This window comes from Ambystoma mexicanum, chromosome 11 (genome assembly GCF_040938575.1).
Source record: "Ambystoma mexicanum isolate Mex_15411 chromosome 11, UKY_AmexF1_1, whole genome shotgun sequence".
In the NCBI taxonomy this organism is placed as follows: Eukaryota; Metazoa; Chordata; class Amphibia; order Caudata; family Ambystomatidae; genus Ambystoma; species Ambystoma mexicanum.
Window position 1 is genome coordinate 726,903,164 of NC_090934.1, and position 27,622 is coordinate 726,930,785.

General features: G+C 44.8%; 1 protein-coding gene across 7 annotated transcripts in view; it reads right to left on the reverse strand.

Moving 5' to 3' along the window:
• The window catches only part of FAR1 (fatty acyl-CoA reductase 1), a 1,197,112-nt gene that overhangs the window by 269,328 nt on the left and 900,162 nt on the right, over window positions 1-27,622 (reverse strand). For all 7 annotated transcript variants that reach the window (XM_069623607.1, XM_069623603.1, XM_069623609.1 and 4 more), the window contains one exon: window positions 21,940-22,069. In XM_069623607.1, the coding sequence (XP_069479708.1) occupies window positions 21,940-22,069 (130 nt within the window). The remainder of the gene's footprint in view (window positions 1-21,939; window positions 22,070-27,622) is intronic.

A 27,622-nucleotide genomic window follows, 5' to 3' on the forward strand; every position in this document is an offset into this window, starting at 1 on the left:
TCAGGAAACATCTTGGGAAAGGAGCGTGCTTCGAGAGGCTCGTAATCAGGACGTCTGGACAAGGCATCAGCTATGAAATGTGTTCCAGGAAAGTGAAGATTTTGAAACTGGTATTGGGCAAAAAAGAAGGCCCAGCAGGCCTGACGGCTATTTCTGCATTCCAGGGATTGTAGGACTTGTAAGTTCAGATGGTCCGTACAAACTTGTACAGGGTGTTTGGCTCCCAGAAGGAGATGACGCCAGTCAGTGAAGGCTTGTCTGATGGCTAGCAACTCCTTCTCCAGGACGGAATAATGAGTTTCACTGGGGGTCAAAGTACGGGATAGATAGGCAATGGGATGTTCTATCTTCTCACCATCAGGTCACTTTCCTCGGCAGCAGAATCTCTGGACAAGACCAGCGTTTTTAATGCAGCATTCTCAGCCTTAAGGTTCTGAACTTCAGTGGTTAATTCTTGCATGCCTCTCATGAGGTCCTGGACTGCGGCTTCCATATCTGTCTTTGTATCAGGTTTGAGGCATCTCAATCTGTTTCTCCCCTTCTCACCTGTTTTTCCTTTCTTGTGACGCTCTTGGACGTAAGTTCCTTACTGTCCGGGACTTATATAAACCTGGACGCGGGTCTTCGGAGTCCAGCGTGAGCTTGCAGACTTCCAAACGGAAGCGTTCAGTATCCGGGCGAAGAACCAGGATGCCGACGAGTCGGCTCGAAGGAGTCGGGAATAGACTCAGAGCACGAGGGAATTCCAGGAGTAGTCCACGAAAACAGGTAAAGGGAAAGGATAAATGAGCACCAGGAAGGAAGAAAACAGGGTAACAAGGAGAGCGCGAGGCGAACTCCGGAACGCACGTCTAGCTGCAACAAGCAGTAGCATTGAGACGCGCGGTGCCGCAGAGGCGTGGCCTTTTTCTAGGAAGCTGAACGTAGTAAGAAAAGGCTGGAGTACAGCGCTTCGGAAGCGCCGGCCATGTTGGTAGGACCGCAGAGTTAATACTGCGGTGCATCATGGACCATGAAGTCCAAAAAGGGCAGGCTCGGCGGATCATGACAGTCTCTTACACTCCTTGTCAGGGGGTGCCTCCCCAGTTGATTGGGGAACCCAAGCTCTCTTCCTGGTTGTTGTTACTGCCAGTGAATCTGGAGTAGCATGAACCCTGATGTAAAGGGGGTCAGAGTGGGAGGGTTGAAAATAAATTCTACCCTAGGATTTACTGCTCTAGGACAGCGTCAATAAAGAAGGGGCCAACGGCTTCTTGATCGAATTTAACAGAGGAATAGCTTGGCTGGCCGGTGGTTTTTCTTTTAAGATGCCCTCCTCTTGATTGTATAGGTCCACAGGGGCCTCCTCCTCAGTGAGGTCATAAATATATTATTCTTCTTCTTCTTCTTCCTCCTCTTGAGAAGGGTCAAACACCTTCTGAAGCTTAGCCACAGGGAGAGGGGGGGGGTTGTCCTCTCTAAGTCTTTTGGGTGTGGATTATTCAGAGTTCCACACACCTCTATCCATACATCCCTCAGATTTCTCTCTGGTCCAAATAGATGAACCAGAGGAGTTCAAGGGGTGGAAAGGGCTCCTGTAGTGGATGTTCTGCATCCAAACATTGAGATTTCTCCTTTAACGTTGAAGAAATCCCTTCCGAAAAGTCCTTTCGGGGGACTGACGGTTGACGCGTGTCCTTCGGTTTGTCTTTGGGCCTCTCCGTGGGTTCAGATGAATCTTTAGGCCTATCCCTGGGTTTCGAGGAATCCTTGCAATTGTCCTTGGGTCTCGATTAATCCTTGGACCGTTGCTTCTGACCATCTGCTGAAATAATCCTAGCGATGCTTTCGGTAATCACCTCAGAGTCGGGAAGATGTAAAGTTCGGGCCTGCGGTTGCGCGGTTACTTTTGGCAGAACCGGGGCATTCTCGGCCCGGGACGCATTCTTCCGATGCATCTCGACAGACTCCTGGATATTGGAGGCAGCGGCATTCGATTTAGAGGGCCCAGACACAAGGCGCACCTGCGGTTGCGGTGAGGGCTGCTGACCTCGATTATGGCGCTCAAAGCCGAAGTTATCGGTGTGCCTGTTGGCGTATGGACCGCTTCGACTGTTTCGCCGAAGATGTCCCTGGGGTTGTGTTCTTAGTGTGTGAAACATGTGCATCTTTGTCACTGGGGTGTACAGTCCCCAGAGCAGGACCCGAGTCTTACCTAGTGGGGCCGGGGACAGACTATGCGGCGCAAGAATGCTCTGCCGAGAGGTCAATCGCCTCCGAATCGGAGGCCTGTTCGTCACTCAGCCCCTCGTCATAATCGGCGGTTGTGGCAGCGGGAGAACTAGACTCAGCCTGTGACATTCCGTAGGCCGCCCACCACTTAACACAGCGCTCCTTCAGTGTCCTCGGACGCAAGAGCTTGCAAGCCACACAAACCATCTCGTTGTGATTAAGGGGCAAATACCGATTACACGTACGGTGTTTATCCTTCCAAGGGCATCTGGCCTTACAAGAAGGACAAAACCTAAATGGAGTCCTCTCCATAGCGGAGGAAATAAATAGTGACGAAAAGACCCAGGGAATAAAAAGAGGAAAGGGATTCTTAGAAATGGAAATGTCCACCCCGGCACTGCTCTCCCTACTGTGTAGGCTGGCCAGAAGGCCCGGCCACGTGGTCGGCAGCGCCGACCAGAACACTGTCGAAGATCAGTGGAACCGTCTTCGGCGGAGATCTGGAAACAGCCGTTGAGGGAAGGGATGGTAAGATAATATTCAATAACTCTAATAATATACGAGCAAAGGTCGAGGATAACAATAGTAATGTCTCTGGACGAGTTCCGCATAAGGCGACCAGTATACTAGGTGGAAAAAAACAATCTGAGGGACCTCGATGCGTGAGGGATTTTGGGTTCACTACACGTCACGTAGGGATAGTGTTACAGGCACGCCCATGTCGACGTCCCCTTTCGATTCTCAAAAGACAAGATGCAATACTCTGCGGTCACCACTGGATTCCAGACTACATGCACAGCATGTGATTCTAAGCAGATTAACAAGCATGAGAAAATGCATTACCCCCAGCGAGTATGTTGCTGTAACACCTGCTTCCTCTGAACTTAACCCAGTACTAGTCTCTGAAGAACCCTCAGCCCTAGAGCTGGTGAAATCAGTTATGGCCTCTGGCCCTCCTCCGTTGGGTCTTGGAGGAGCCAGAGGACCACTCCTGCATGCAGCGGGGTCCAAGGGAAGGAGTCGCTGCCTTGGGGTTCCTGCGCAAAACATGCTCTTACCTCAATGGAGCTTGAAGCTCTCTGATGTTAGCTTCTGACGAACTTCTTCACAGAACACAGTGTGGAAGCACCAAAAAGATCCCTTCACAGAACACAGTGTGGAAGCACCAAAAATATCCCTTCACAGAACACAGCGTGGAAGCACCAAAAAGATCCCTTCACTGACCAAGTCCTCGACAAGTGTGTGGAATTCAAGAGCTGAACACGGCAGGCAAGTTTTCTAAACATTGTTGGGGGCAAAGGCATCCCCAAGAGATTGTGCATGACAGAGGCCAAGAATTTCCTGATACAGGAGGTGCAGGATTGACCTTCTGTTATAGGCAGATGACAAAAGATATGGCAGTGAAGCCAGAGGGGCAACAGCATAAGGAATCAAATGGAAACCTCTTTATGAGGGTGAAGCTGAAGAAGCAAAAGAGATAAGTTGCAGCAGTGTAGTGTGAGGAATCCTGTGGAGTCATCACTAACCCACATCCTAAAGTTGCCTCCCACGTGGCCATGAGAAGGCAGCCGCTACCTGATCCGGACTCTGGGGGTTGTATTCTGAGGGTGGATCACATGACAGGAGATGGCTGTCTGGGGGAGGTGATGGCTCTGACAGGAGTGACACAGTAGTATTCCCGTTTATGTGAAGAAGAATCCCTAATCCCAGCATTTCTAATGGTTGTTTGTAATTATTCAGAACCCTTTAATTGGGAGGACCTAAAACCTACTTCTGCTAAACATCCCAAACACAATTTCGTTAATTCTTCATATGTACATAAAAGCTCTAAAACACATTTAGCATCTGATGTTTGTTAAGGAAAATTCTCTGAAATGTGCTAATTCCTCTCTACCTTAGAGACACCCAGCACACTTGCTTGATTCTAGGAGTTTTCAATTTTCAACCAGGAGAGAGCAAGACCTTTTTCTCACTCGCTCATGTATTGTTCTGTGATTTGAACACTGTTTCTTTTGGTTTTGGAGTCTGACAAACTCCATAGGCATCATCCTTTTACATTGTGTCACACAGCACCTTCAGTGTAGTGGCACAGGGAAGTCTTTCAGGTTTCCCAAAGATTTAAATTCCTTCTCTTGGATAAACTACTGTTTCCAAGAGCAGTGAAGTGAAATTGACTTTACTTAAATTTGTAACTTTCTAGACCCAGCACACACCATCTTACAATAGGGTGCTGGAGGGGTTACTTCGTATCCCCTTTGTCTAGTATCTCATGTAACATTTTTATGTTACCCTTTCTATAATTAATGGCTGATGGCAGAGGTTTACTTTTAACTACCATTGTGTGTTTTTAACGCATTCTGCGTTCGCAGCTGCAGTACAGCACCAATTGGTGCCCATTTTGTCAAAATGGCCCGTCTTCTTTTTTTGCCATTTGTTGCTGAACAGTCCTTTTTGAGATTTACTCTGCGCGCCAAATCAGGTTTGGTCCCTTTGTTCGTTTTGTCTTTGGCAGGATTCACGAGTGAAGCCCGCCTCTGGCTCCAGAGTGTCTGGCAGGGGCAGGAAGTGAGGGAGGTGTCCAAAACTCCCTGTGCTTAATCCCCTTGGTTACAGGAATGCACCCAAAGGTGATTGGCCGGTTGGCTGTCCGGCAAGGACAGCCACCCTGCTGTGTGGCATCTAGGCTGGAATTAATGGGAGAAACATGCATAAAAGGCAAGGCTTTTTGGCTTGTAAGGCAGAGTCAACCACTGGACGAAGGAATCCCAAGAAGAACTTGGAAGAGACACCTGCTGCATTTCCTGGACCGTAGGTTTGCCCAGTGAAGCCCTGCTGCTGTGCTGAAACTCTGAATTCACCTCGACTAGAGCAGCCCTGAAAGGATGACTTCTCCCCTTGAGTTGATGGGACCAATCAACTCCAAAGTGAACCCTTCTGGACATCCTCTCGAAGCTGGCTGTACTTCCACTGCTGATGGAACCAAAGTGCCAGGGAGAGGAAAACCAGATTGGGTACATCTGTCATGATGCCTACCCCCGGGCATCTGGATCGAGTCCATCAGCCCCGGGAGCAGGCATCCAGATACTCATTAAAACCCCAACAGCCCCGGCAGGCGCCAGGCTCATAGACTTTACTTACCTTATGCAGACCATGCTGCAAATGAGTCCAAGCCAACGTGAGGCCTGGATGGGAGTATTTTATTACAGGGACTATTTTTTACTCGGGTGTGATTCTGGGGAACTTCTTACCTGGGACTACTTTGCAGGCTATTTAAACCATGCCCCGAACAGCAGCTCATGCTTCGTGTTATTCTGCATCCAGCAGCGTAACGCTCACCGTGTCTGCAAGTCAGCATCCAGTCTTCTGCCACGCCCGCCTCGAATCCGGAGCTCCTAGACAAAAGGAAAAGAAAGGAGAAGAGATTAGATCACAAACATTATTTGATTCCTTACCTGATTCCGGACCCAGCACATCTCCGAGCCTGGAAAGGACATTATTTCAGCACGCGTCGCTTCGCCAGCAGCAGCTTCCATTTTCTTTGTCGAAACCCAGCACCAGGGGGGAAAACAAAAGGAATAACAAGGAGAGCCAAGAAAACCGACAAAGACAATCTCTTTGCCACAATAGGCTTACCTGCTTTACCACCGGAGGTATTATCCTTTAATTCGCTGCATCTTTCTATGCCTAAAGGGAGAGAAAACAGCAAGTTAAACCCATGCAATTTTTACCGGACAGTGTTTGGTAATACAGACTCTTACCTGAACGCCATCAGCTGCCTCCAGGCAATATTCTTTTGGACCCAGCTGCAACCTAACGAGGGAATGGAACAAGAGTGAACATCGGACATATTGAACTCTTTGAACTTTATAGACACTGGAGTCAATATTCCTCCGGAACTCCTCCAGTACCTTCAAACCAGTGAAGTAACTGGTATCTACGCGCCCCTGCATTCCATGCAGGATGGAGAGCTCATCATTTAAAAACATAAGGAGAATACTTCTACGAGTCCAGCAGACAAGATTAGGCGGGCCAGTCCAGACATCTCTTCACTACGCATCACGTTGGTGGAGACCGCAGCTGTCCGGGTCTGATCGACGCCCCTGTGGGAACCAGGTGAGCATAACATCCCTTTTAAGTCAGACCCGAGCTCCAGGAAGATCCTCTGGACTCCCAGGAAGCGGGACTGACCAAGCCGGAGCCACCTCAACAGAGTGCTGGACCCCAGATGCGAGGAAAGTCCAAAGTGGTAACCGAGAACCACGGTGGTGCTATTTGCTGAGACACAAAGAGCTGAAACCGCAAAGTGCTGCTGAATTGAAGTTTGTCCTTTGCTGCTGCTGACTGTCCCATTGTAGTGCAGGAGTCCCCAGAAGTCCCCCCTCTTGTCCCGATGACTGAGGCCCAGGAACAACAGGATCTGCAGAGCTGCACAGGAACAGAAGCCAGCTGGAACCACTTCTTCTAACCAAAGGTACCGTACAGTCTAAGAGAACTTACCTCTTGTCTTGTAGCCTTACTTGTTCTCAGTTGAGACTTGGCTTGATTGCTTCTGTAGAGTTGCTTGCATCTTTACAAGCCTCCGAGCTTGTGGCCCCGCATGGATTCTACTTTTTCTACAAAGTCTTCTTAAACATTGTGCAAGACTTACTTACCTGCAAGAAATGCTTCAGCTCACCTACACTTCTGCCCAATTGACATTGGCTGGCCTGGCTCCCTGAATGACTTCTTTGCTCCGATTGTGTGTTTTGCCTTCCTTCCAGGAAAGGGTTAACTTACTTTGCATTGGGGGTTCAAAAGTACTTACTTGGTTCAAAACAATTGTGTGATCTCTTGTTCTATTCCAATAACCCTTTTCTTCGACACCAATCCCAGTATTGCTCTAAATGTACCAGTGATATATAAATGTCCACAGTGTCCTAGCTATTTAAGTCACCTTAGGGTGTAGGAAGTGTCTGTGTGCCATCCCAAATGGGTACTTGCTGATTTAGAGAAACTAAGAGTGTGTATATTGGAGTGTATTTATTTGTGTGTTACTATTATATTGTCCCTTCTGAAGGCTAATTCAAACTGACTGGTAAATGTATTTTTTTAATTTTTTTTATTTACTTGATTCAATTTACAAACTTTTTAGAAGTTTTGTATCCATTTAATACCGTCCTCTGGAAAAAGATGACTAGTTCAGAAACAGGCAAGAGAAAAGGAAAACAGGGGAGGTAGGATTCACAAAAATTAATAATTGTTTAATCAAGAAACCTTGAGTGTAAGTGTTTATTTGGATACTTGTCACTGTGAATCTCTGTGTAACCACCCTACTGCTCACAATGACACCTCTTGAGATAAGCCTAGGTGCTCAGCCACACTACCAACCTGTGTAGTACAGACTTATACCAAAGTTTGGGTTCCTATTGCCAGGAGGCCAAGGTTGTTGTAATGCACCCAAAGGGTACTGCTTCAAATCTTGCCTAACATTTATGATAATTATTATGTAGACAAAAGTGTTCAATAAAAACTTAAAACACTATGTAAATCCTTTGGCCTCCAATTCCCAGAAAGCTTCAAGTTCTGGGACAAAGAAGAGGACTAAAGAGTCAATGAGGATTGACAGTAATACCAATTATAACTCGTGGTCTAGTTGCCCATCATTCAATCCGAGCATCACCTGCAGGTAAAAGAAGGTAAAGGAGAAGTCGCATGAAGCTGCAGAGAGCACGGAGTGGGAAGCGGACTGAAAGGCAGAGGCAAAGTTACAGAGAGAAGACGTGCTGGGAAGCGAAGACGCTTGTAGGCAGTGGGTGTGAAGGGATGGAAGAGTGTAACTCCGGTAATCCAGTAGTGGGTGCCAAGGAGGGACAGCTACATGAGAAATCTTTGCCGCAGAAGGAGACGCGATCATGGGCAATGGCAACTGTTGCATTGGCAAAGCAGTAATAGGCCAACGCGTAAAATAAGAGACCCGGCCTGATTGGGAAAGCTAACCTAACTGAAAACGACCGCAGCAGCTGCATGTTGAACCGGTGAGTCGACCCAGAAGTGTTGGGGACCCCCGGGACATGCTCACAAGTGATTGAATGTTTGGAGACATATTTTGAACATCGACCAAATACATTTAAAGCACAAAGGCAAAAGTGGTACAACTCCCCTTCTGTGGGATGCAATTTGGGTAAACTTGGAAATCACAATGCCAAAAGACTAAAGAAGAATTAAAAAGTCGAACTCTGTATAATTTCCCTTATGTGAAATGTCAATTTGGGTTAAACTCAAATAACCATTTCCAAAAACCAATCTATATTGAAAAGTAAGTTGAGACACAGAACTTGATCAAACCCTGTGTATGTGATGTCAGTATGAGAGATGGAACAAGTTTTACCAAAGTCAATAAACAATTAACCATTGAAGAAGTACTAAATAGACCTGATACCAGAGGTATGTCAGGTAGTGAACCTTTTGTGGGTAAAGACGCCTGGCAGGAGAGTACACCAGGGGATCTACAGAGACCAAACAGATACTCCTGGAAGGAGAGCCAACCAGGATGTCTAATTCAGTTGAGGAGTTCCTGGAAGGTGAGTATAAGAGGAAATTCAATGTTTTGAAAGGAGAAACTTTGTCTTTGAAAACCTTTCTTGAACTTGAACATTTCGCTTTGCTATTCTAAACTTTCGAAAATACTCTTTCTTGCTAAAGGCTAGCCAGTGTTTTGGTAAGAGTTTTTTTTTTTTTGCCATCCTGAAAATCATACAATACTTTCTTTCACTATATTCCAACCTGTGTTCTAGAAAGAACATTTGATTTACCATCTTTAGAAGAAAAAGACATTTTCATTACCTTTAATGGAACTTTGTTGAAGGAGAGTATTTTAAATACTTTCCTGAAACAGTTCAGGGGACGGGATACTAAATCCTGGACACAAGGAGTGTTTTGTTGAGATATATATATATATATATATATATAATACTCTGCAGCTTCCACTAGATGTCGGCCTATGCACAGCATGTGAATCTAAGCAGATTCCACAAGCCTCAGAAATATATATATGTATATATAGTTTTGCACATTCTTATTGAACTGAAAACACATTTCCATTGTACCTTTTGATTTTAGTATGTTAGTGTGAGCGTCGGGTGCATACTGGACAAAAGGTCAACTTGCTTTAGTTTTAGTTTCATAGGCTGGGACGTTCTCGAGGGAGGGGCTGGTAGTGACTGGGAATGGCCAGTCAAAAAGAGAGAGCGAGAAAGAGAGGAGAGAGAGAGAGAGAGAGAGAGAGAGAGAGAGAGAAAAAGAGAGACTTCTCCGATCCCATCTGCCTCCTGCTTTTCTCCAATGCAAGAGTTTCAACGCAAACCCAATATCCAAAACTAAAAATGAACAAAGCACAGCACTCAAAATCCTGCTCTCTCCACAACTGAAGGCCCTTCAAAAGATTGATGAAACAAATTTCCACGACGCTCAAAAGCGGATTGATGCAATAGTACCCATTCAAATAACACACACCACAAACTAAATATTCTTTAATAATTAAGGAGATCGAAAAAGAAAAACTGAAAGAATGAAAGTGAAAAAGAAATACTGAAGAAATAAATGACATTAAAATATTAAAACGAAAAAGCGTTACATATGTACGATATGCATGCTCCTTGTAGTCAAGTTGATCATTGATAGCTTGTGGCAATAGTCCCGCAGCTCAACTTTGTGTTATTTGAAATCAAAATAGGAAAGGATATTTTCAAAATGGCTCCCCAAAGCACTTATTTAGAGGGGTAATTTTTGCTGTTAAGATGTTTTTATGTAACAATTCGTTCTGCACCCCAGTCCCTTTTTCAGCACCATAATAGTTACTACAAAATGTAATGGTTCTTTAAATATGCTCCTACTATTCTAACCTCTTCCACTCCCAACCCTCTCATCCTCGCCGTATCTTTCAAACCCTTTCTCGCCTTCTCTCCCCACCCACTCCTGACCTCTCGGCTACGTCTCCCCTCTCTCCTTCTAATTTCGCCGACGACTTCTCTTCCAAAATTCTCCCTCTTCACCAAAACATTAACTGCTCTCCTTCCTATTCCCCTCCTCCCCGCTCCCTCCACTCCCCTTCAGCTGTCATGCCTGACTTCGCTCCAATCACTCCTTCCGATATCTCTCTCCTGACCAAATCTCATCCTACTGCTGCCCCTTCCAATGCCCTCCCCACCCTTCTTATTCTGAAGATTTACCCTCTTCTCATTCCCTACTTATCCTCCTCCTTCAATATCTGTCTCTCCTCTGCTACCTTCCCTTCTGCCTCCAAGTACGTTACTATCATTCCTATTCTGAAAAACTTTATGCCAATCCCCTTCTTGCATCTGACTTCCGCCCAATCTCACTTCTTCCTTTTCTCTCTAAAATACTTGAACGCCTAGTCTATTCTCAGGTTTCGTCACTAACCTTTCTCTCCTTCCCTCCACTCAATCTCGTTTCCGTCCCCAAACACTCCTCCGAGACCGCTCTCACTTACATTCTTAACTCCCTCCTCTCCGCTCACTACTGGAAGCAGTCCACATACTCCTTGACCTCTCTGCTGCCTTTCATACCGATCAACCCTTACTTCTCAATACCCTTTCCTCCTTTGGTTTCAAAGGTTCTGTTCTCAACTGGCTCTCCTCTTACCTCTCTCACCACTCTTTTGCTGTCTTCTGGGGCGGTCGTACCTCCCCTACACTCCCCTTGGACTACGGTGATCCCCCAAGGCTCTGTTCTCAGACCTTTCTTATTCTCTCTTTACACCTCCCTTCTCGCTCCGATCATCTCTTCCTTCGGGATTTCTCACCATTTCTACGCCAATGACACCAAGCTTTTCCTTTCCTTCTCTTCCTTCACTCCTGACCACCACCTTAATCTCTCTTCCTGTCTTAGTGCCATTAAAAACTGGATGTCATCCTACTATCTCTCTCTCTCAATACTGATAAGACTGAAGTCTCATTCTTTCCCTCCAACACGCTTCCTCCTCCCTCTCCCCCTCCTTCTATTCCTTTCCCCCCTCTAATCTTCCCATCTCTACCCATGCTCGTAATCTAGGCATTCACTTTGACTTCTCCCTCTCCTTTATCCATCATATTTCTCTTATCTCTTGCGCATGTCGCTACCACCTTTTTAATATTTGTAAAGTCCGCTCTTCTCTCACCTTCCATGCTACCAAGCTTTTAATCTCCTCCCTCATTTTCTCTATTGCTCTTCTCACCGGTCTCTCTGCTTCCCACCTCCCCCCCCTCAAATCCCTCTACCACTTTGCTATCCGTACCCTCTGTCGTATCTCTCCTCACGACCCCATATTTAACTCGCTCTCTTACCTTGGTTGGCTTCCTTTTCACTTACAACTTAAATTTCTCTTCCTCTGTCTCGTCTTTAAATCTCTCCATTACCTTGCGCTCCCATATCTATCCTCTTCTTTCATTCTGCACTCCCTCCTGCTCCCTCCGATCTGCCGATCTCTTCCTGCTTTGTTCCCCCGCCCAATGTGCCTCTTCTCGTTTCCGCTCCTTTCATCTCCTAGCCTCTCTTCACTGGAACCCCCTACCTCCGATACGCTCCATCCCCACCTACTACTCCTCCCGTGCTTCCTTGAAATCTCTCCTTCTCCATTCCCCACCCTGACACGCTCCTCCCCCTTTCTCCATCTCCCCACTAGTTCCCCCACATACTTCTCTTTACTTGCCCCTTTCCCCTCTTGCGTTTCATCCCCTCCTCTTGCTTCCTCACTCTATTCCCCATTCTGTCTCCCTCTTCCTTCCCCTTCTTCACCCCCCCCCCCCAATTTCTTGTTTATCCTCTTAGGCAAATTGTTCTACATACTGTTTTTCTGGTTGGATTCATGTTTTGTAATTTGCTTCTACTGTTATTTTCTATGTATTCTTGTTGTTAAATTGTAAAGCACTTTGGAGTAACGCGTTATAAACACAATAAATACAAATATCAACCTTAGGACCGTCTGAGTAGGCCCAACCAGGATTTAAACATACTACGTGCAGGTTTGTGCCATGTCTCTGAAGAGCACTGAACTAGGGAGCTATCCAACCCGGATCATTTTTTAAAGACTGTTACTATTCTACAATTTGATACTGCCGATTACATCAATCCTTTACACGAAATTAGGCACGGGTGCCTCTTTAATGCTATGAAAACCCTATTATGCTCCATGCACAGAAATTTATCCAAAAAGGCAAACGTGAACTATTGAGATACAAGGAATGTTGCATTGACCCGTCCCCCACAAGCATACCAGTTGATAAAAAGCTTTGTATTTCTCGGTTCACATGAATGCACCCACTTATTTCCACATAGGTGATGGAGATAACTCTGCTAGTAGTATGACAACTGCCTTCAAACTTAGATATGTGTTCTATTTCAAGTCTAAAGCAAGCATATTGCTATAAATATAGAGCAAGAAGAAATGTAAGATTTGAAACGGATAAGAAAGAAAAGAAGTGTAGGGATCCAAAATCCGTGAACGACTCAATGCATTAGTTCACGTTCTGGAATGTGAAATATTTTCTTGCGTTCACGTTCTCTGTATTTTATGGAAAGGCAATCATAATGCCTTGTACCTCGTAGCGTTCCAGTGGACGTAATGCACAATACCATGCTAGTTTTGTCAAATTAGATGCCTTCATTAACAATCTGTGTGAATGTAAATCCAGTGTCCATTGGTTCAGGTTTCAGTTCCCATGCATTATGGAATAACTGCAGTATGGTTGAGGGCATGCTTTTGCACTTATGGCACTTGAAAGATGGATCTATACCCTTACAAGACTTCGATGTCAGAACAAAACAATCTCTTATTCATTAGGTTTGATCAAGTTATGCAAAGGCGACTTATTTGCACTCATTAGTGCATATATTTGCGACAAGTGCCTGGTACATGAAGCAAGAATAAAAACAAAGCAACATTGACTTGCAGATGACAACGGTTTATAACAAAGTAATTCCCTCAGTTGAAGTTGTTCAGCTACTTTCTAGTTAAGTACAAGTGGACTAAAATCACACACTCTGGGCCCTCTAATCAGCAAATCACTGCCTGTCTTTCCTCACTCTGTTTTCTTATACCCAGTTGTTTTTCCTTGTGAGCTGCCAGCCTTTTTAGTGTTAGAGCATATGTGGTGCTTTAGAACCACTTTGTGGCTAAAACACTGAAACAGGGAATTTGATTGGCCTGGCAAGACAACACTACTGACAGCATTACAGTTTGCTATTTTTGTGCCCTATTCCAAGCCACTTTATTTGTCATCTTCCTCATCCTCGTGTGCTCCTCCCTCCCTCCTAAAAACTCATAATTCCTTTCTTCTCTCCTAAACTGTAGCCCTTCCCTTCCTTCCAAGTCATTAGTTCTCAGATTCCAAGTGGCTAGTCCTTGAATTCCCTTTCCCAAGCCTTTAGTCCTTGTTAGGCAGAAACCTGTGCAGTTCCCTCTGGGACCACTGCAAAAGATTTAAGTCTACAGGTGTTGACAGTAAACCCACTTGGTAGCAGTCTGTACCACACAGATTCACTGTGGTAGCTGTGGCTGAGCAGTCAGACTTCCCTCAAGAAGAGTTAGGCAGTATACAGAGAATACAGAATAGGTACAGAGGCACAGTAGCACCAGCAAACACTGACCAGAGCTAGGTGTAAAAGTATAAACTTATTTATTAAAGGTACACTCATAAATTACACTAGCACAATAGAAAAGATAAGGAAGTCAAACACAGTTACTATTACTCATATGTACATCCCTAATCATTTGTTGGACAATTCTAAGTTAACCCCACTTATTTCCAAACAGAGGTGAGCGCTTAACGTTAGATGACACTCCAACAAGTATTACAAAAAGGGAGGAAAAAGGCAGAAATAAAGAGAGCAGTAAGGTAAAACACTTTTCACAGAAGGTTAGCAAAGACAGTCAATGGTGGAACAAGGGGAATTAGTTCGAGGCCCGCTTTAGATGGAGCCAGGCGAAAATGTGCCCAAGATCACACAATGTCACAAGTCTTTGCAGGTGAGAGAAAAAGGTTTTACTACGGTTCTGAAAAGTTTAGTTAGGGTGTCCCAGGCCTACCCAGGTTCGAGAGCCGAGGGCTAAATCTACCCCGTACAATCGGTGGCAAGGGAGGCCGGGCGGAACACAGTACCTTCAAAAGTGGAAAGGATCCTCCAGCGGTGGTAGTCGTTCCTGGTAGTGGGTGCAAGTCGCGGCGTCGTCCAGAGGAAGAGGTGATCTCGACGTGGAGGAAAGCTGAAGGTCGTTGCACTACCAGGGATGAGGACAGCCGTGGAGTTTTCCGCACACAAAGGATTTTACCCCTCTTTCGCGGTTGAGGTAAAAAGTGGTATCCCGGTTGCCAGGGTGCTTGGCACAGGCAAGGCGGCCACGAGATGCTTCGGGACGGCGAAGAGAAGGCAGCAACTGGTTGTCCCCACCAGTTATGGGAAGAAGACTCTCCGGCGGGAGATCTCCTCTGTCGTCGGGAAAAGTGGTGAGGCGGTTCTGCAGGGCTTCACCGGTGGTGTCGTCTTGGCAGGTCGGCTCGGCTTCTCCCTCTTCGGCTTCTTAGGTCCTGTGGCGACTTCTGAAGTTCCAGTCCCCAAAGCCCTGCTTTTATGCAGCAAACCCCCATTCACCCAGCCTAGCTGTCACTCAAAAATGCTACGTGGTGAGCCGGCCGGCTCACCACTTGGGCCAATCAGGACGGAGTGCGACTGGAGTTACCAAGGTAACTCAGTCCAGGGTGCCTAAATCCCCCTCCACCCCTCCTAAGTACCCCAGACAGAGCGGCATCACTTTGGAGGGCTTCTGTGGAGAAGCCCGCCAAAAGTGGAACAAAGGGCTCCACTTTGGGTCAGAGTTACAGAGGTGAACACCAACGCCATTTTAGAATCAAGTTTTGGCAAAAATTACCAACCGGAGTTATAATAATAAAGAAATAACCCGGCGGTATGTTCAAGGCTACCGTAAATAAATAAAGGTATTAGCCTAAAACAATGGGAAATCCCATAGGAAAATATTCGCGGTTGAATATAAAGAGTAGTTTCCACTGCCACCAGCCAAAACTCGATGAGGGGGGATGGAGACGTGCCCCCTCGACTAACAGACCCCGGGGCAATGCAATTGCCCCGGCCAGTACGTCCACAATATGATGGTTTGTACTGGTTCTGTTCAGGATTTGAGACTAATAAAGTCAATGGTGACTTTACAGACCCTGGGAGACAGTAGTCAGTCCCAGGGTATGGAGTCTATGTTGGGGGGTCCCTAGGACACCCCTGGGTTACGGCACTGAGGGTGCTGTGTAACCCATCTCACAAAAACACATGAGGCCCTATGGAGTAAAAGACCCCATAGCCCATTCAACACAAGGCAAACCAAAGAAACACACTCCAAACATGTCCAAGGGTGAGGGTAAAAGAGTCTCACTCTTGGCAGGAGAAAGAAATAAACCCCAGAAAATCCAGCAAAGCTGCTGGGGGACTCACTAGGTTAGGAAATTCATCCTAACCAGAGAATTCTTCCTAACAGTCCTTCTCTTCCTTTACCCTGGCCCATATGCCCCCCCTTCCCAAGGCCTACTTGACACCCCTTCCCCATGCTCATCGGACATCCCTTTCCTTCCCCATGTCCCTCAGATGTGTCTTTGATTCTCCTTTATATGCATTCCAAGACCTACAGAGTTAATATGACATGCATTACTTACCGTAATAGCATTTCTGATGATAGTATCTGCTTAGATTCACATGCTATGCATATAGATCGACATCTAGTGGTAATCGCAGTGTATTGCATCTTGTCTTTCGAGGATCGAAAGGGAACGTCGACATGTCCACGCTTGTAACACTATCCCTAATATGACGTGTAGCGTACCCAAGATACCTCACGCATCGTGTTTGTATGGCACAGGTTGACATGGGGAGTCAAAAGTAGCTCCTGGTAGCTGTTTGTTTCAGGCGAACCAGGCTCTCATGCTACAAACAGGTGCTAAATAGGTCCAAACAATTAAGAACCATGGGGTGAGGTGGAGGTACTGGTCTGCAGCTCCTTTGCTTCCTCTTCACAATAGAGCAATAATTCTTTGAAGAGATTCCAAGAGTGATGGGGAAACAATCCTCTTCTGATTCTTGAGCATCCTCCCTCTGATGCGACTTGTAAAGATGTTGTAGGAGCTTCCTTTATCAATGTGATCAACATCAGAAAGCGGTATGTTTATCAGCTGATGCTTGGACAGCCAGGTTCCTCCAATAAATTCTCCGGGACCTGTCTGAAGCCCCCAACTGGAGATCATGGAAGTGTCCAGATTTACATGAAATCGTGGACATGCCCTGTTCTTCCGCCAGACTGTTGACATTACCACTGACTGGGACCACCATTGCTCTGTTGATAACAGCTGCTAGACGACGGGATATAGATGCAGCTTCAATGATGACCATTAATGAGGAGACCATCAACAAGTGTCTTGCTGATAAGACAGCACACGGCTTATGTTCTTCCGTTTCTCGCCTGGATCTGGCTGGTAACAAGGCCAGTCAATGGGACACACGAGACATCCTTTTGAGTACAGTATTTTTGTACTTTGACCTTCCTCTGTGGGAAGCTTAAACACAGATTGAAACTATTCCGGTCGAGAAGGGCCAAGTTTCCATCACTAAGGAACATGAGCAAATTCTTTTCTATGAAGGTTGTATGAAAGAACATTTCTCAGATGGAACTAATGGCAGTATATATATTGCTTATGAGGGTTTGGATTATGCTTATGTGGTTCCGGCCCATTTTGCACCACCCTTGAACCCTTTACTGTTGCCTGAATTTTACCGCAGTGCTAAGTGCAGTTGGACGTAAATGCATTCATATCATGCAAGTCATGTCCTTAACACTGGGAAGGTACTGTCAAGAATGATGTACAAATTCTCTGCAGTAGACTGGTAATGAGTGATCCGGAGTCCAGTTAAAGTACCGAATACAGAAGGATCGACTCAATTTGAACTAAAACAAAAGTGTCAAATTATTTATTTTTTTATAATATTTTTTTTTTGGGTTTCCATTTTTGGAAAAAAAAACTGGTTTTTAACCACAAAAAAAGAGGTTTGGGGGGGGGGGGATTTAACACTTTGGTTTTCAGTCCTTTTGATTCGACCCTTTGGTCATTCGATCCTATGCATTCAAAACTTTGACCTAGAACCGAGTGATCCTTGCCATAGAGGAGATCAAAAGCTGTCCTACTTTCTGATACTCGTTGATTCCTTTGCTGTGATGGTTAGGTCTCAGTGACAAAATATTCTCATTCGAAATGTGTGCCTCAAGCGTATGATGAAAAAACGCACTGCATAAAAATTGATACTATGTAATTAAGAATTTGAACAGGATTCACAAATAGAACTCTTAATCCTTTGAGTGCAAATAACCATTTCCCAGGAATCTAGAGTACAGGAAATTCAATGATTCCCAATACAAGTTAGAATTATAAGCAAATAATATTGGCAAAATGGCAATCCTTTTTCAGGATGCATATGTCAAAGGGTGGTCAAGCAGAGAAGGATAGTGTATACACTTTTAATACAGATTTATACATACTGTTAAAGCAAGGACTACAGGCATGACCGGGAACTATTCCAAGCATACACATCTATAAAAGATGTAATCATATAATTTACCTTATTCTTTAATGAAAGTGAGAGAGTTAAGAGAAGGAGGGAAAGCTGAAGAGAAAAGGGCGAGAGACACTCTGCACCCATGACCTGAACATGCCAAACATCAATAATTCAGTGGCTGCAAATGCATGTGTAATCATCAAAACTAACACTGGAAATGCAATATGCAGAAATAGTTTTAGGAATGTGCCTCTTCCTTCTTGCGATCTTCTGTAGGACCAGAAGAAACTGACATGGAGAATAACTGTTCTCTGAGAAGACCTTCCTCTTGGAGACAACTAAATCACAAGAAAAAGTCTTCCTCATCTCATATATTCCAACACCAAAGGAATTTAGTAAAGGAAAGGGTGCCATAGCAGGATACTCCTCCACCCTTGTTTTTATGCAATCATGAACAGTACCACAGGACTGGTAGTAGGTTCTTGGTCTGGTCGACATGAAAAGACAAACATGTCTGGCAACGGCCTATCCAGCGCCACAAAACAAAAAGGGGGTTTGGGGGGAGAAGAAAGAAGAAATAACAATAACGGCCCTACTAGGCCCTGTGTCATTCGGATTGTGCAAGTGCAGTAACAAGAAGTGCAGGGGGGAGGGATAATGCAAGGGCGGGAGGGAAGACATACACGTGCATGGTGGAAGAGAGGAAGAAAAGGGCCCCTCGGGGTAAGCAAGTGCTATGGGGAGACCAGGTGGGCAAGTGCCAGGGGATGCAGGGAGTGAGAACCACATGCTAAGTGCAAGGATTGGGGGGCAGGGAGGGGTGGGAGGGGAGGGGGGTGTCTCGCATTGATTTAATTGCAATGCTAGGCTCACTTGTCTCAGCCTAAAAAAAACAATGAAGAGCACTATTCTGAGGAAGAGCGAATATGAGGAAAAAGAAACGACACCCCTCAGATTAAGCTTTCCTTCATCAATCAGAGGGTGGAAGCGGGGGAAGAGCGCGAGAGAGATGTGGCTTTAGATTCAGGCTGCAGTGGCAAGATTTAGCGACTATGGCTAATATAAGCAACCTGCCCTTTTCCTTGGTGAACCAGGGCGCAGTTACTCAAATGCATGGTCCTCTAACAGACTTTATTTGATGTCCCTGAAGAGAGAGTTATCCACTTCTTGTTGTCTTTAGCCTTTTAGTCCGACTACACATTTCTGAAGGCTTTAAGATGTTTTGCTGTCGCAAAGATGTGGGTCATATGCATACTCCTAGCTCCATTGCAGGATGATTTGTTCCTCAAGTGTTTAACATCATTTTTGTCCACTCATTGGGTTCAATCTACAGGTGCCAGTAGTTGGCCTGAGTATTGCATGGGCACTCCTGTGATTTAATCCACAACGGCCTGATTTTTTATTTTGACGTTATTTGGCCTTGGATCTGCTGGTATTGGGTCTGTCGCTGTCCAACGTGACACTGAATAGTCATGTGATTTGCATTTCTCCAGCCAACGATCGGCGAGATGGCAGCGCAGTTTAGTATGTTCTGCGTCCCATAGAAGAGACAGGGATTAATTCCGTTGGTCTACAGCTCCTGTCCAAGTGGATTTAAGGTTGCCTTCTTATCAGGGGCACCCATTGTTTGATAACATATAGGTATCTTGAGGTTGGATTATAATTAAGTCGCCCTGCTCTCTGCCTTCCCTCTACCTATTATTTAGGTATGTTGGACCTGAAGGGAGATGGCTTGTCACATTAATTTATGTGCCTTTGATTACCATAACAAGTGATTTTGGTTGTGCAGTGACTGAAGGAAGGCTAAGCTACACGTTGTGCTTAAAGTCTGCTTGCATACAGAGATGCCACTAATGCTCTTGTGTGATTAATTTCCTTTAGGGAATTCGGATAAGTTCAATTGTAAATGTGTCTTTGTGTTTCTGTCACTTAGATTGCTGATGTGTTGAAGCCTGCTAAATAAATTGGGAATAAATGACACTCCCTGATTTACTGGCCATACACTTTTGATCTTTGGTCCAGAAAGTGACAAAAGACCATATAGTCACTGAAATTGGTCGACCTTAATGGGATATCCTTTTTTGACCAATGCATTAGGAATCCAACTTGATAACTGTTCTTTTGGTTTTTAACTGTGGGCTGCATATGTACAGATTAGCATACATTTATGCATACTAGGACAGATTTATTCCTGGTGCACACTGGAGTGTGGGTATATTAAAATAGGAGAATCCCCACTCAAATGCACCATGTTTATCCTCCTGACATGGTAGCCCTGTTTTTTTATACAACGGTTGATGACCAGCAACAATCTTGGATGACACACTGATATTTAGTTTTAGATCATTTCCCATAAGTGGGGTTGGGTATACCTTGGGAGAAAACCTGTGGCATATACACATCGGGATGGCCAGTGCTAAGTACATACCTAAGATAGTTTGTTTGATCACTGCATTTTAGTTTTCATTTTCGCAGGTGCATTTTCTCTTTTCACTATCCCTTTTAGTTAGGCGACACACCACCGTGCCCTAGGGATAGTTCTCTCTTGTGCTCAGGACAGTTTGTGCTTCTGTGAAGGACAGGATAGTTTATGTTTAGAAAAACATTTTCCTGCTTGTCTGAATAGTCTCTTATTATCCTTATCAACCTGTGTATGATGTATATTCAGGTTCACAAAGCCTGGTAACGTTGGAAAAGGCGGCGTGCAGCAGGCTTTGCATGGGTAGAGCACCTACGGCATCAAAACTAAATATTACCACATTCCCAAAGCGTTGGCAAGCCTGAAGATCACCGATAGCTCTTTCTGGAAGTAGAAATTACACCACTTCAAAAGGATATGCTTCCTGAACCTAGTCCTGATCATGTTCTGTAGTGCCTTAGCCTTTCCCGATATACCCAGTGAAAGGTGCCATGCCGGGCAACAGGGTTGCAAGATCAGTCATTTATTAATAAAAGCTGCAGTTTTTTGCAATTGCATCCACACGTTTACAATGCTGGTGCTTCAAATTATTTTTTTACACCAGGCTGCTCTGCAATCTTGGGGACTACCTCTGCATTACCTTTCAGAGGATTAGATACAAAAGTTATAACACTGAAAGGTACAACTCCCCACACAGTGCCATATTTTAGCACCTTTGTTTGGATACACGCGTGATTCTGGATGCACAGAATGAGCATGCACAGGTGTCTACTGTTGTTACGGGCGCTCAGACCATTGATAAGAAGTAACGTCAAGACATGGATCAATGAACAAAAGGGTTAGAATTTGTTTTATTTGCATGTATAGCGCACCAAGCCCTAGGGTATCCGGGTGCTTTTCTTAGGTACATGATACATAATATAAACCCAATGGATTATGTAGAGGAGTACAGAGAAGTGCAAGTATACAGAGAAATGCAGTAGAGTATAAAGACGAGAATATATACAATATATACACAGTGTTGAGGTTTACATAATGCACAATCTCTTTGGGACATGCTGAGAGCTAGTAGGATAGCTGCTGGCAAGAATAGCCAGTAGCCTAGGGCTAAGGCCTACTGTGCCTCTGGGCATAGTCAGGTGGGAGGTAAAGGTCTAGAGATCACGATAGGTCAAGTTAAGATGTTATCGGTTAATTAGGTTGGATGCAGGAGTAGCCAGCATTTTATTTTGTTCTGAAAAGAGAGGAACACTATCACTTTTTAGATCAAGGGGGGTTTGTTCCAGGTTTTGGCTGCCAACACAGGGAATTATATTCCAAATCGCCCCTTTTGCATTTCAAATTTATCCGGTGCAAATGTATATATTTTATTTTGCTTAACCCTCAGAATCAGCCCCTAAAAGCAAAATATCAAAGCAATGCAGATGTCTTGTGTATTACCAAAATCTGTCAACCTCAACTCTACCACTAGCCTCCATCTTTTTTCAATGATTGAGTAGATGGACTTTGTCAAAAAGTGGTCTAATTTCTTAATGAAAAGTTGTTGCAGAACTGAAAACAAAGCTCATGGTCTTGGTAAAAACACAACAGACAATCGACCTCGAATTAACCCATGCCATTAAAAAATTCAAAAAAATATTTATAGTTTAAGAACTAGCTTTATATAAAACACTTATGGAAAATGAGAGAAAAATGCAGTTAATTTAACGTGCAAACAAAGATATACTTGCCTTTTTGTCTTCAGCACTAAGCTGACTCATTAACATGTTGGTATTCTCGTTGTTCCACACCCAAGAGTTGCTTGTGAAGTACTCTAGTAACATCATAGCCCTGTGGAGCCTGGTGATTGTTTTCATCATCCTTTATGTAAAGCAGGAAAAGAATATTTAAATAATCTACCCCACAAACCCATAATGAGAATAAGAAACAACTAGAAATTATTAGCTCTGCGATTTCTGAAGCTGGGCATCTCCCAAGCTAGGCAAACGTTTCAGGCAACCATAAACAATTGGGCTATTTAACAGTATGAGGTAGGACCATTTTAAACATCTGTGCATCCTTAATCCATACAATCCATGATATGGCAAGCCTTCATCTGATTAAATTAACTGGCATAAAGAAGATTATTTCATGCTGGGTGTATTGTTTGAGCTGCCTTTAAACCAGTAACATTTTCAATGTGAGGCCATATTTGTTTTGCCAAAAAGGACTCCAATTGGGTTGATGTTGCAAGTGATTGGTCCATTGAACGAGTCCATTATTCATTCAATGTTTGCTAGTACTCTATGTTTGATTTTTTTTTTTTTTTTAATTAAACCAAAGCCAAAATTATAGACAAGATTTATTTAGGCGTATTAACACAATATGCACAAATGTTAGCAAAGTTCCTTTTCAACAGATAACTGAAAATAAGGCAGGAGCATGCACATAATTTATATCCTTGGCCTTATTTAGTGATATGATCAAGATTTAGACTCCTTTGCATGGCCTTTATACCAATTTGTTTCAAACACAGAGTGTACAGCAAAGAGAGCCTTAATCGGGCCATACATGTTTGCGAGAGCAGACAATATCAACAAGTTTGAAAAGCATATATCGGAAAAAATACATTCCTGCTACAGTTTATACTCTGTCATCAACAAAACGCTTTAAAAAGTCTTCATTCTAAATAAATCAGGTCCCAAAGACCCAGACAATCAAATTTTGTTTCCCCCTCCCGCCCCCATTTCTCTGGATTATAAACCAAAGGATATTAAACAGAAAAAAAAAAACAGGAGCTTGTTTGAGTTTTGTTAGAAAGTCACAATGTTGCCAGTCAAGTGGTAGAATTTTTTGTTTTTCAAAATTAGTCCTTCATTGTACAGAGTAATCAGAATTCTCTTTCAAAAATATTTTTATTGCCATGTTTACAACATAACCACCATTAACCTCCTGCCACCCTTCCACCCACCAACCCTCCTCGGATCATGCAGTGTATGATAAAGAATTCCTATAACCATGCTTGATTGCCCCTCTTCCATCACCAAGGGGCCCAGTCCAAGTTGCAATTTAGGTCACGGATGGCGTAGTATGCTCAGATTTTGTGAACACGTGTTGCATGTATTCACTTTTCATGTAGTCTTACAACTCTCCCCAATCCTTCCCAAATTTGTCTGCGTCTCCTTGTATCCGATATGTGATCCGCTCCATTGCCACAATATCCCAAAATTTATGTAACCAGCCCGTCAATGTGGGTGGATCCTTTTGCTTCCAGTTCTCTGCTATCACCAGCCACGCCGTCATTTATATTGTCTCAGGGCCCTCCTTTTGGGTTTTGAAATTACATGCATCTCCAGGTCGAACAATCCACACAACATTTTACCCAGGGAAAGGACATGTAGTTCTGGCAGCATACATTTTATCTGGCCCAACACCTCCTCCCAGAATGTCTTTATCCTGGGGCAGTCCCACCAGATGTGCCTCCAGTCCCCCACCCCCTTACAGCCCCTCCAACACTCCTTTGATACTGTGTTATGCATTTTGTGCAATTTACTGGGTGTGTAGTGCCATTGAAACATCATATTATAGCAGGCTTCTCGTAATTGTATTGACCTGGTAAGCTTCAGGCTGTACCTCCACAACCCTTCCCAATAATCCTGAGGAATATCCTTTCCTGTTGTTCCCTCCGAGGCTGCTTGATATGGCTAGACCTTGCAAACTGAGCATCCCTGAAGAATAGAATATATGCTCGAGGTTAGTTTTTTTGTCCCCAGAGTGTGTGGTTACATACATTTCGAATTTCATCAACTGCCTATGCCAGATGCATCTATGGTTGCCTTAATCAGTGCCTCGACTGCATATATTCATATCTGCCTGTTTCTTTTATACCTATGTGGGTCTTGCATTCCTCAAATGTAGCCACTTCACCTTCCCACACCATGTCTCCTATCTTGCTGCACCCTTGTTTCCGTCATTTACTAAATTCGCCCTTTTTCATCCGTGTGGTGAGCTAGGATTCCCGAACATTGGGGTAAATGGGAAAGGGCAGGACGAGAGGTCGTCCTTTATCCATCCGTTCCAAATGTCACATGTTGCTTTCCTTCCCAAGAGAACAGCATGCCAAAGGGAAATGTCCATTTATAGGGGATTTTCCTTTCTATTAATGCCTTGGTCACTGGACCCATTGCCCTCCTTTTCTGCAATGTAGAAGCCGCCAGATTTTGGTATATGAGAACTTGTGATCCGTTTATTGTAATGGAAGTCTGGCCCCTAGCTGCTCAGAGAAACACACCCATTTTTGTGTAGGAGGCCAGCGTCACCAGCACATCCCTTGGCCTGTCTCCTGGTCCGGATCTTTTGGGGCCGACGCTATGAATGTGATCAATATGGATTTCCTCTGGGGCAGCTTCCATCAATAGGGTCGTGAAGCATTGTTGAACTATTAGTTTCAGATCTGCGTCAATGTTCAACTCTGCCAGGCCTTTAATTCTTACATTTGACCTTCTAGACCGGTTCTCCAGGTGTTCGGCCTGGATTTCTAGATTGTGAGCCGCCATAGCTATCTGTTCAAGCAGGTCAGAGTTTTACCGGACATCATTAGACATTTCAGACAGACCATGCTCCACTGTCTACCCGGTTTCCCATCAGGGATGTCGATATCTTCCCTAACTCCTTTCAGGGAGTTTTTCAGCTCTTCTTTCAGGCTTGCCATCTGGTCTTGAAAGGTCGCCGTCATTCTCTCCTCCATACCCTTCAAACAGTCTTTCAAGTCCTCCTTACTGAGAGCCATGCCCCTGTCCTCCTGGGGTTACGCGCCTACCTTATGGTGCTTTTCTGCCGCACTGACTTTCCTTTGGAGTTCTGCCCCAGCAACTTTCCAGTTGGCCCCTTTTTGTGACTTTATTTGCTCCTTGTAGTTCAATAGACTGTTTTCCTATGCCTCTTGGCATCTGAGTGCGGGACCAGGTCCTCTTGAGCTCCTGATGAGGACCTCTTGAGACCAACAGCACTTGTCAGGGCTTCTGGGCACTTGTCATCCTTGTGCCTTTATCCAGGGGGGCTTCCCACAGCTAGAAGTGTGCCTTCCTGCAGGCGCTATTTGTCTTCCCTCTTCTTCAATACTTGTCGCCTTGTTGCTCCTCTCCACCACCTGACTGAGGCTGTAAGGCAATTCTACTGCCCACTGAGCTACCAGTTGGCCCCGTATGCGAGGCACAGCCAGTGTGCCACATTCAACTGGGTCTCCTTGGATATCCCTGCCAGGATATATTTTTCTGAGCCCCTCCTCCCCGTTCTCTCCTTGTTTTCTTTTTTAGATTACCCGGCTTGCTTGCGGCTGTACTGGACCCTTTCCCGTCTCTCTGGGACCCTGAGGGGGGAGGTCCTGAGCCCTCCTGGCTCATGTGCCTTTTGTTGATATAATTGGGGGGGAAGGAGGGACAGCTGGCACACCCCATCTGCCTGCTCTATGCCCACAGGTCACTCTACACTACACTACACTGCACTGTTGCCTCCACTGGACCAGGTGTGATGTCTACACCTTGCTGTTAGGTCCTCAGAGTGTGCAATGCGATCTGGGGGATGGACTGTCTCTGTTCCACTCTTTCAGCCCCCTGCTGCGCCTCTCACCTTGCCACCTCCGTTATTCCTGCTCCTTGCCGACCCACATCAGAGGGGGGGGGGGGGAGGGTGACTTCTGCTGGGGTGACTTCTGCTGCGCTGACATCTCTCCGGCTCCCAGGAAGCCGTGCACGCCCACTCCTCACTCCTGGGGGTCTCAGCTGATCTCAGATAACGGAGTCAGCGTTCCTGCTTTTTTCTGCCCCCCACCCCTGCCTTCTCCCTCAGACGACCTCACGGGGCAGAATGCAGCCTCCTCACTCCCCCAGGCTGCCAGCGGCTCCAGTCACCATAGGGAACGATGGGGAAAGTTATTGTGCCAATTCTGTTTACTGGGCTTGCTTAGTTGTATTAGATTGTTTATTCTTATAGACCGCGCCAAGACCGTGGGCAGCTGGACGCATTACATGTTACATTGTTAAAAACGACAAGGACATATGGCATATAATCATACAGGTAAATGTTGTGGCAGAAATGTACCTATTTACATTAGATACATTAAATATAGTTTTACATCGAAATGGTAAGATAGGTTAGGTATGGGATACACGCACAAGTAGTTACATATCTTGGGAATGGAGCCACCTCTTAACATCGCTCTTAAAGGAGTGGAAGGGAGATATTGCTCTTAGGGAGTCAGCGATGGAATTCCAAAGTTGCGCCGCTTTTGTTACCACTTTATGGCTCGGGCCGGCACAGAGCTCGGACAAGTGTGGCTTTACTCTCTGGCAGCCATCTTGGAATCGTAATCTGAATTCTAACTGATGCACCTTGACTACAATTTCAACAAGGTTTTCAAAGGTGGACACCAGACAAATGTCCTTAACTTTCAAAGTGTGTAAAACAGAATTCAAGATTTGTCTACAGGAATGTATGCTGGGTAAAAACCTCAAGAGGGATTCTGCAATCCTTTCTAAATTGTGGGTATCTGAATGTTGGCTATAAAGGATACATTGGTTAATGGTGTTTATACACTGAAAAAGCTACACTATGGCTAGAAACTATGCTAGACACTTCACAAATCACAAGCTCAAAAGATCTCCAGGGACCATTGTCAATAACAATAGGTCACACTTGCTTTCCTAATTTAGGGTGATGTGTGCATCCATTGCTAGATCATGATGGAGAATCATCTCCTTAATGACCATTATTTGTCGAATCGACCATCACAAAGGGACAGGTTGTTACAGGTAATGATTTGGGATTATAGGCCCTTCTCTTCTAACTCCTTGAATCCGTTGTCCAGTCACTGATCCCTATGCACTACTTCAGTTTCATGGTAAGATTGACAATATTTTCTTTGGTGTGAGTCAAGTTATTCCTTTGCAACAGAAAGTAGAAGGGATGACAATGCTTCCACCAAGGTCTAGGGATTTCCTTACAAGTCTTTTGTTGCAAACAATCGCTGCTCTACAATTTGCACAGTTCCACTTTCACAATAATACAAGCAACTCGATCTGCATTGTCAAGACCTGTGGGGGAGTTGAGGATGGCTGTGGTGAAGAATACAATTATTTTAATCTAAACAGAGATCAGCAATTCTACTTTTGGGTCAACATTACACTTTAGAAGATTAGCTTCAGTTCTCCTACTTCTCTCAAAAAAGTAGGTAGTGAAAAATGTGAGATTCCTTCTTAATTTTCATAAGAATATATTCTAAATGTACCATTGTGCCATGATGCAGATACAATTGGTGAATTAGGATAACACGAAGTGAGAAGGCTGGCGTTGGTGAAGTGGGGCGGAGCATTAGGAAAACACCAGAACGTTGGATCGGTGGACGAGAGCCCCGTAGCCAAACTTTGGCAAGAACTG